Below are 9,368 nucleotides of genomic sequence, written 5' to 3' on the forward strand. Positions count from 1 at the left end.
GGGCTGTGGTGGCCGCCCTGCCCAGGCCGTGCGGGGCATCGGGGGCTGCCGTGGGGCCGCGCGGCCCAATCCGTAGGTGAGCGTGGCCGCCGGGCCGCGAGCCGCACCGCAGCGCCTGCCCACCCCGTAGAGTTGCCAGCGCTGCTCTGCCCCACGCACCGAGCCCTCTGCAGGCCTTATACGGGCACAGCGGCGGCCGTGCATTCCCGGGGGCTGAGCTCAGCCCACCCCCCCGCTGTGCCCCCATTCCCAGTTCAGCTCTGCTCCAAACTCTCTGCTGGCGGTGCTGAGCCTCACCTCCCCTCACCTCCCCTCACCTCACCTCACCTCCCATCCCCTCACCTCCAATCCTCTCACCTCCCCTCGCCCCACCCCACACCACCCAATAGGGACTGGCAGCCCCCAGACCCCCACCCAGCCCCCCTCCACAACCCCCTGTGAGCCCCAGCCCAATGATCCCCATGTTGTCGCTCATGCAGGGCGTGCGGACCTCAATCAAAGCGTGACCGAGCGCTGCGGATGGAGCCCGGCGATGCGGGGAGCACAGCACTGCGGTGCCCTCTGTCACCTCCCAGTGAGAGACAGCACAGCCATGGGGCCGACGAACCCCCAGGACCCCAAATTGTGGTGCTCAGAGGGAGAACAGCCAGCAAAGGGTCGCGCAGGTGCTTCAGCGTCCCCACCCTGCGCTGCCCTGCGGGGGCGATGGCAGCCGAAGCAGCGGCGATGGCAGCAGGGTGACGGCCCTGCAGGTGCCAAACAGAGCCGTGGTGCCACGTGGCTGCCGGGCAGTGAAACCCAGCACGGCTGGTGCCATTGTTTGCTTGGACCCGGCGGCCAACAATAGCAGCGCTGTGCACTTTGTCCTCCGTCCTTCTTTGGCGTCGTTCCTCCTCCAATGGCCGAGCGCTGAGCCCAGCTCCAGGGCTGCCCACCCCCCTCCCTGCGCTCGGCCCCATTTTGGGGACCATCCCCCAGCCCCGTGCCGGGGCTCCCGTCCCCCATACGCACATCGGCCGCCTTCTTCTCCGCCAACTCCAGCTTCTCCTGGGCGTCCTTCAGGGCCTCTGAGTATTTGTCCAGCTCGTCCTCCGTCCCCTTCAGCTTCTTCTGCATGGCGGCCAGCTCATCCTCCAGCTGCAAGCACCACAGCCATCACCACACATCACCACACACCCCACATGGCCGGGGGGGATTCACTCTTTGCCCCCACGCGCTCCTTCCCACCCCACCCCACTGTCAGTCCTTCCCAACCACCCAGCTGGAAGGGGGGGCTGCCCCACAGCACGGCCCCAACCCCCCCGTCGGACGCGGATCCCCCAGCCCTGCTGCCCGTTCCCCTCCAGCCATCTCCCATCGCGCCCCACCTGCTTGCTCCTCTCCTCCGCCTGTTTCTGCTCTGCCTCCGCCTGCTCTGCCCGGTCCAGAGCGTTCTCCTTGTCCAGCTTCAGCATCTGCATCTTCTTCTTGATGGCCTCCATGGCTGCGGGGTTCGGGGCTCAGCGCAGTGGGGCGGAAGGCGGCACTCAATGGCCCTGCTGCCCGCTGCCGCCCGGTTTATGGGCGCGCTCCGCTCCGTGGGCGCAGGGCTTTGCCTTTCTTGGCCCTCCCCACCCCCCCCATGCTCCCAAAAAGTCTCTGCTCGGGACCCATTGTCTGGCGTGGGGGGGTCCGGGCGGCTGCGGCCTTATTTGGGCTCCTGCAGGACAGCTGGGGCAGTTATAAAAAGCAGCAGCAGGTCGGCAGGTGGGGGTCCCGCATTGTCCTGGCTGCCCGCCCCCCCCTGCAAGGGGACACCCATATTGGTGGCACAGGGACGCCGCGTCCCAACCCAGCAGCTCCATGCGTACCAAAGCAGGGGGGCGATGGGCTCCTGGCCCCCCCTCCTGGTCCCCCTGGCTCGGCGGCCGCGGCTCACCTCACCTCCCCTCGTTCCCCAGCACCCCCAGTGACCCCCCAGCACCCCGCTGCCCCCGGCCTCGTCCTTCCCCACGCCTGGGGGGCAGTGAGGCAAAGGGCGCGCTGAGCCCAAGGCTGTGCTGAGAGCGGCAGCCCCCGGCCCGCGTGGTTCAGCTCTGCAGGGGCGGCGGGGGGGCAGCCGAGCCCTCGGGACCCCCCTGACCCCCCCCCAGCACCCAGCCATGGGGCAGGGGATGCTGCTGGCATCCAGGAGCTCATTGTCCCAGCACGGGGGGGGGGGGGGGGGGAGGATTGCAGGAGTTCCTTGGCACGGATTTGGGGCAGGAGGCACAGGGCGCCATCGCTGCACATCGGGGAACAGGTGGTGGGCGCTGAGCCCACGCGGGCGGCACGCGGCGCTGGGCGGCCCTGACGCTGTAAGAATATGTTTGATATTTAGTTGGTTTCCAATAAAACAACCTAATATCAAACATATCAGACAGAGGCAGGGCGGGACGGGCCCGGGGCTCAGCTCCCTGCAAGAGAAAGAGAAGGGGGAGAGAAGGGGCCGAGCGTGCCGGGGCTCCTTCCTCCATGCAGCTCTGCGCCCGTGCGCCCCGGCTCGGCCTGCGCTGTGGGGCTGCTGCTCCGTGGGCTCCCGGTCCGTCTGCTGCAATGTGGGGCTGCTCCGTTTCCTCTGGGATCCTTTGGGATCTGGAGGACAAGAAGGAAGCGAACGGCAGCGGGGCTGGAACCGGAGCAGGGCAGGGCGGTCACGGTCCCACGGCGCTACGGCGCAGGGCGGCTCCTGCACGGCTGCAGCCGAGGGACCCCAACTGCGGCTCCTTACCTGCCCGGCTCGGGGGTCTCGGCGGCGGCTCTGGCACCGTTGGCTGCTGTTTATAACCGCGCTCAGCCGCACTCGGTGGGGGGATGCGGCCGGCGAGAGCCCCGGCCCCACACGTGGCCTCGTTCCCATTAATTACCCATCGATGTCCCCCTGCCCCCTCCGCTCAATACGGGTCGATGGCCCCGCGCCGCTGCCGCTGCCCCCGGTCACACGCTGCTGTCATTAGCGGGGATGTCGATACGAGTTCGGCCACAGCCCGGCGCTCTCCCCGTGTCGGGGGCCGCGTGTGACCCTGCCCAAGGACGAGCTGCGTCCCGCGTCCCCCCGCCGTCCCATCTCTCCCCTGTCTCTGGGTTCCAGGGGATCAAAGACGGGACTGCCCGCATCCCCTGCGCTGCCCCATACGTGGCTGCGGCTGCACAGAGGAAGGACCCACATCTGGGACGGACACCGGGGCCGTCCTCCGCCGTTGCTGGAGGCGCACGACGTGTCGGTGCCGCGATGGGCCTCAGAAATCGGGTTGGGGGGACGCAAAGCCACCGCGGGGGGGATGTGGGGACAAGGACGCGGCCCGGGCTGGAGAGCAGGGGGCGGCAGCGGGACGGCAGGGAGGGCGGCTCTGGGGACGGCAGGGACACACGTGGCAGCAAAGCTGGGATGTGGGGCTGCGCGTGAGGTGTGACGTGATGCGAGGTGACAGCAGCTCTAATGAAGGGCTGCTGGCGGGGGGTGGCGGCCGCACCGCCCCCGGCCCTGTCAATAAGCTGAGCCGGGCAGCGCTGATGGGCCCCGGGGCCGGGAGACACCAAGGTCGGGCGCGGGCAGGGGCCGAGGGAGCGACCCGACGGCGGGCATCGCACGCAGCCCAGCGCAGCGCTGCGGGAACCGGGACGCGAAGCGCGAGAGGCGGCCGTGCTGCCACCTCCCGGCACCGGGATGCGGCGCACGCGGGGATCCGCGCCGCGGTTCGGGCCGGGCTGCCCCCTTTCCTGCCCCCTTTCCTGCCCCTCCGCCCCACAACCACGCGGTGCCCGGTGGGCGCAGCTCCGTCTGTTTCAACCGCTTTATTCCCAGCCGAGCGCCGTTTGATGCCCGGAGACGCCGCTGCCCGCCCGTCACAGCCGCTCCGCGTGGAACGCCTTCCCGCACCGCCGCAGCTCCCGCTGCTGCTGCCGTCGCTCGTCCTGCAGGAGCCGATCCAGAGCCGCCCGCCGCAGCTGTGGGGCCGGCAATGAAGCCCGGGGCAACCAAAGGAGGGGGGGGGGGGCCTGAGCCCCCGGGAGGCACCCACCGCCGTCAGCTCCTTGCCGGCGAGGCGCAGCTCCTCCTCCAGGCTCCAGCGCAGCGCCCCGAAGGACGTGGCCCAAATCTCCTGCCGCTGCTCCCCGGCTGCCAACCCCCAGCTGCAGGGACGCGGGGCGACAAAATAAACGTGGGGACCCCCGCTGAGACCCCTTCACCCCCCCTCCCCCCCCACGACCCCCTTCGTGCCTCTACCTCTGCACCAACTCCGCACAGGTCTCTACCTCCTTCGCCACCACCTGCAACCAAAGCCACGAGTTCGGGACGCCCAGCCTCGCGGGGCGGCAGCTGCGGCCCCCTGCCCGCCCCCCACCTGCTCCCCATGCGGGGACGGGACGCGGCTGCTCCCTGCCATCGCGGCCAGCGCCAGCAGCACCGCAGAACCCCACTGCTGTCCCGTCACCGCGGCGACGGCCCCATGGCAACCGCGGCACGGAGCCGGCAGCACGCAGCGGGCCGGGGGTGACTCGTTTTATTAAAGAGCAATTAAAAAGAGCGCAGAGGCCCGCGGCAGGGACCCCCCTTCCCACCCCACGGGGCGCACGGTGCGGTGACGCTGAGCTGCCGCTGAGAGCGGGGGAACGGCGCCCCCGGGCAGGGAGCCGCTCCCGCAGGGCCGCGTCTGCCCCAGGCGTCCCTGAACGCGGAACAACCCGCAGCCCAACGCGGCTCCTCGGAGCAGCACGAGGCCGACAAAGTATTTACACGCAGTCCCGGCGCCCACCGTCGGGGGGAAAGGAGGGCGTTCGTCCCTCGGCAAGATCAGACGAGGCGCCCGAGATGCACACAGACAGGACGGACAGACAGCATCAGCCCCTGCTGGCCACCGAGGGAAAGAGAGGCAGGGCGGAGAGCCGGCCGGGCTCCGCGTCTTTTATAAATAAGTTACAGCTAACCAAAGTTTATTCACAGGGTTGGGGCCGCCGGCCTCGAGCACCCGCAGCATCCCAGGCAGCCCAAAGGGGCTCCGCCAGCGGGGGGCTCCGCCAGCCCCACGTCCCACGAGGGGGACGCCGAGGGCACGACTGCTTCGTCCCAGCACAAAACCCCCCCGGGTTTGCTGTGCCCAGCAGGGGGCTCGTGGAAGGTCCCTGCTCACAGCGTGCTCTCCAGCGTGTTGTAGTTGTCCTTGAAGCTCTTCAGCTCCAGGAAGTGTTTGGCACGTTTGCTTTTCTGGCTGGAAGGCAGGTAGGTGACCTGGATGGTGGCAGGGTTGGAGACTTCGGGGGACAGAGTGAGGTCCTTGGCTGCCGACTGGTGCTGCCTCTGGCTGCTGCCTGCCCGTGCCTTGGTCCTGCAGGGAGAGCTGTGATCAGCACGGGGGGGGGATGCGGCCTCTCCCCCCAGGAGCTGCTTGGCCGTGGGTTCTGCCCCACACAGCGCAGATCTGCCCCCCCGGATGGCAGCTCTCACGTCTTGAAAACCAAAGATGGGTTCCTCCGTGCCGGGCGCAGGGGCGGCGCTGAGCCCATGGCACAAAGATGCAAGAAGGAACGCGGCTGCGAGCCGGCGACAAACCCCAGAACACACAAAGGGCAGGGAAAGCTGAAGGACAGCCCGACTCGGGCTCCTCGCACCCTGGGCTGCTTTTACGCCTCTGTTCACAGCGCCAGGCCGGGGTGCTGAGGCCCAAACGCTCCACGCTGCACCCCAGCAGCAAGACTTACACGTTCGCCAGCTCGTTCAAAGCATCCTGGTACTTGAGATATTCCGGCTTCCCAAAGACCTTCGCGCAAACAGGAAAGAGGTTGGAAAGAGGCCCCGGGAGCAACGCGACAGCCCTGCCCAGGGCCGCAGACCAGGGGCAGCCCCACTCACCCCGGTGCCATAGCGGGCGTTCTCGTACCCGTCCAGCAAAGCGTCGATCAAGGCCTTGCGGATGCCTTTGAAGGAGCCGCTGGAGTTCCTCAGTTCCAGCAGATAGGCGCAGAAGTTCTTCCCTATTAAAGATTTCGGGTATCTGCCCTCTGCCTGGAACGGGATTTCTGCAAAACCAAAAGGCGCGGCGCAACCTGAAGCACGGAGCAAAGCGGAAGGTTGGCGGCTCCTTAAACCTCCACTCCGCCGCCTCCGATTAACGATTAATTGCTGCCAATGCCAGAGCAGAGCCAGGGCGGCTTCACCACCGCTGCTCTCCGAGCAGAGCCCAACCTCTGCCCAACGCAGCCCTGCTTCCTCCCTGCTCCCCCCCTTCTCTGTCCCTCACCTGACGTCCGAATCGCATCCAGCGCCTTCATCCTGTACAAGTAATTATAGCAGCCTGGAGAAGAGAAAAACCAAACGAGGGCTGAGCGGGGCACAGAAAAAGCCCCAAACTGGTGACCGGGCCCAGCAACAAGAGTGAGAGCAGAACGCCGTGCTTATCGGGATTCACCTTGCGTCTCCAGCTGCAGGAGTCTGCTGTCATCCTCAGCCAACAGCTGCGGTTCATACTTGATATCCTGCACCCTCGACAGCCTGATGTCGATCTCTTCCTTTAAATCCTGCAGAGCAGAAAAACGAGAGGGGAATTCAGAGCGGGATCACAGGGACGAGCGCAGCCCAGGCGTGGCGTGAAGCGGAGCGAAGCCGTTCCTTCTGCAGCCCTTCGTCCCCACGCCAGGGCGGCAGCTCCCAGCCGTGCCCCATTGGAGGCAGAGCCCTGCAGGAACCGACCTTGGGGGCGTGCTGCCCAACCGGCACGTGGGGGCCGCGCCGGGACTTCATGGCAAAGCGCATGATCTGCCGCTTCACAAAGATGAACAGCAGCACGAAGACCTGGGGGAGCGAAGCAGGGACGGCGCTCAGCACACAGAGCTGCGCCCAACGGGACCCCCCCCAAAACTCAGCCCAAAGGGCGTCCCCCAAACCCCACCCCATGGGACCCCCCCAAAACCTCCACCCAAACCCCCACCCCAATGCCATCCCCCACACCCCCACCCCATGGCTGTACTCCAAACCCTCACCCCACAGGCACCCCCCAAGCCCCCACCCCATGGCCTTCCCTCTAACCCTCAACCCACAGGACTCCCCCAGCCCCTCACCCCATGGCCTTCCCCCAAACCCCACCCCATGGGACCCCCCACCAACACCCCACCAGACTCCCCAAATCCAACCCCATGGCCTTCCCCCAAACCCCACCTCACAGGACCCCCCCCCAAAACCTCCACCCAAACCCCCACCCCACTGCCATCCCCCAAACCCCCCACCCCATGGCTGTACCCCAAACCCTCACCCCACAGGGACCCCCCAAACCCCCACCCCATGGCCTTCCCTCTAACCCTCAACCCACAGAACTCCACAGGACTTCCCTCCCCCCCCCCCCTCACCCCATGGCCTTCCCCCAAACCCCACCTCACAGGACCCCCCCCCAAAACCTCCACCCAAACCCCACCCCACTGCCATCCTCCAAACCCCCCACCCCATGGCTGTACTCCAAACCCTCACCCCACAGGCACCCCCCCAAGCCCCCACCCCATGGCCTTCCCTCTAACCCTCAACCCACAGGACTCCCCCAGCCCCTCACCCCATGGCCTTCCCCCAAACCCCACCCCATGGGACCCCCCACCAACACCCCACCAGACTCCCCAAATCCAACCCCATGGCCTTCCCCCAAACCCCACCTCACAGGACCCCCCCCAAAACCTCCACCCAAACCCCCACCCCAATGCCATCCTCCAAACCCCCCCCACCCCATGGCTGTACCCCAAACCCTCACCCCACAGGCACCCCCCCAAGCCCCCACCCCATGGCCTTCCCTCTAACCCTCAACCCACAGGACTCCCCCAGCCCCTCACCCCATGGCCTTCCCCCAAACCCCACCCCATGGGACCCCCCACCAACACCCCACCAGACTCCCCAAATCCAACCCCATGGCCTTCCCCCAAACCCCACTTCACAGGATTCCCCCAAAACCTCCACCCAAACCCCCACCCCACTGCCATCCCCCAAACCCCCACCCCATGGCTGTACCCCAAACTCTCACCCCACAGGACCCCCCCAAACCCTGCAACCCACAGCCTTCCCTTTAACTCTCACACGAGGCCCCCCCTAAACCGTCTTTCCATAGAGTCCCCCATCCAAACCCCCATCCCATGGGACCCCCCAAACCTCCACCCAAACTCTCACCCAAACCCCCACCCCAATGCCATCCCCCAAACCCCCCACCCCATGGCTGTACTCCAAACCCTCACCCCACAGGGACCCCCCCAAACCCCCACCCCATGGTCTTCCCCCTTCCCCCAAACCCCACACCATGGGATCCCATACCTACACCCCACCAGACTCCCCAAATCCCACCCCATGGCCTTCCTTCAAACCCCACCCCATGGGACCCCCCTCCCCCCAAACCCTCGCCCCACAGATCCCTCCTAAACCCTCCCCACATCCCACACCCCCTAAGCCCCCACCCCACAGGACTCCCCCAACCCCTCACCCCATGGCCTTCCCCCAAACCTCACCTCATGGAACCCCCCAAACTTCCACCCAAACCTCCACCCCAACCCCCACCTCACTGCCATCTTTCAAACCCCCATCCCATAGCTGTACCCCAAGTTCTCACCCCACAGCCTTCCCTCTAACTCTCACCCCACGGGGCCCCCCACCCAAATCCCACTCCATGGGACCCCCCTCCAAACCTCCACCCAAACCCCCACCCCATTGCCATTCCCCAAACCCCCACCTCACCCCGTACCCCTCCCAAACCCCCACCCCATGTCCCCCCTGCCCCCAAACCCCCCCTCATGGGAACCCCCCCAAACCTCCACCCAACCTCCCACCCCACAGGGACCCCCCCTAAGCCCCCGCCCCATGGCCTCCCCTCTCGCCCCACGCCCCCCCCAAGCCCCCGCAGCCCCAGCACACACCTCAGCCCACCCACAACCCCAAGCCCCCCCCAGATCCCCCCTATAAGCGCTCCTTGAGTCTCCAGCCCAATCCTCCCCCCGCCCTACAGCCGCACTGGGGCTGACGCGGCCCCACGGACAGCCCAGCCCGGCACCGCGAGGACCCCAAACCCCACCGGGGCACCACGTGGTCACCGCGCCCACCGAGGGCCCTGCAGCCACCCCCGGTCCGGCCCCGCAGCCCCCCCCGCACACCAGCCGGGCCCAACCCCACGCCCATCCTCTCCCGGACCCCACACGCCCCCCCCGGCCCTCTCGTCCCGTTCTCCATCGCTCACCAGGCTGCCGTAGGCCATCACCAGCACCACGTTAACCCCGGACAGCCAGTTGCTGCCGGCCCCCGCCATCCCCGGCCCGCCGCGGGGCCGCACAACATGGCGGCCTCCGAAGCCGCCCCGCGCCCCCGTCACGTGACGCGGAAGCGCGACGCCGGG

The 9,368-nt window shown here is 67.6% G+C and overlaps 2 protein-coding genes across 2 annotated transcripts; both read right to left on the reverse strand.

The window, feature by feature from the left end:
• Positions 1–670: 670 nt before the first annotated feature.
• On the reverse strand, positions 671–1,570 carry LOC128073409 (tropomyosin alpha-3 chain-like). The gene is made up of 3 exons (XM_052668297.1): positions 1,368–1,570; positions 1,012–1,137; positions 671–781 (listed from the first exon to the last, which is right to left on the reverse strand). The coding sequence occupies exons 1-3, from the start codon at positions 1,479–1,481 to the stop codon at positions 671–673; spliced, it is 351 nt and encodes a 116-aa protein (XP_052524257.1). The 5' UTR covers positions 1,482–1,570.
• Positions 1,571–4,909: 3,339 nt separating this feature from the next.
• Positions 4,910–9,360, reverse strand: CUNH1orf43 (chromosome unknown C1orf43 homolog). The gene is made up of 7 exons (XM_052668543.1): positions 9,213–9,360; positions 6,707–6,808; positions 6,426–6,534; positions 6,258–6,311; positions 5,870–6,036; positions 5,719–5,777; positions 4,910–5,345 (listed from the first exon to the last, which is right to left on the reverse strand). Exons 1-7 carry the CDS (start codon positions 9,279–9,281, stop codon positions 5,147–5,149), a joined length of 759 nt encoding a protein of 252 aa, XP_052524503.1. The 5' UTR covers positions 9,282–9,360; the 3' UTR covers positions 4,910–5,146.
• Between the last annotated feature and the right edge of the window lie 8 nt (positions 9,361–9,368).

This window comes from Tympanuchus pallidicinctus, unplaced genomic scaffold (genome assembly GCF_026119805.1).
Source record: "Tympanuchus pallidicinctus isolate F22 unplaced genomic scaffold, pur_lepc_1.0 scaffold103, whole genome shotgun sequence".
NCBI lineage: Eukaryota > Metazoa > Chordata > Aves > Galliformes > Phasianidae > Tympanuchus > Tympanuchus pallidicinctus.

Coding starts and splice junctions, on each gene's coding strand:
- LOC128073409 (XM_052668297.1), bottom strand. CDS start 1,481: ATGGAGGCCATCAAGAAGAAGATGCAGATGCTGAAGCTGGACAAGGAG. Junction 1,138..1,367: donor CGGAGGAGAGGAGCAAGCAG/GTGGGGCGCGAT, acceptor TGGTGCTTGCAG/CTGGAGGATGAGCTGGCCGC. Junction 782..1,011: donor CGGAGAAGAAGGCGGCCGAT/GTGCGTATGGGG, acceptor ACTGCCCGGCAG/CCACGTGGCACCACGGCTCT.
- CUNH1orf43 (XM_052668543.1), bottom strand. CDS start 9,281: ATGGCGGGGGCCGGCAGCAACTGGCTGTCCGGGGTTAACGTGGTGCTG. Junction 6,809..9,212: donor TGATGGCCTACGGCAGCCTG/GTGAGCGATGGA, acceptor TCGCTCCCCCAG/GTCTTCGTGCTGCTGTTCAT. Junction 6,037..6,257: donor GGATGCGATTCGGACGTCAG/GTGAGGGACAGA, acceptor TTGGTTTTGCAG/AAATCCCGTTCCAGGCAGAG.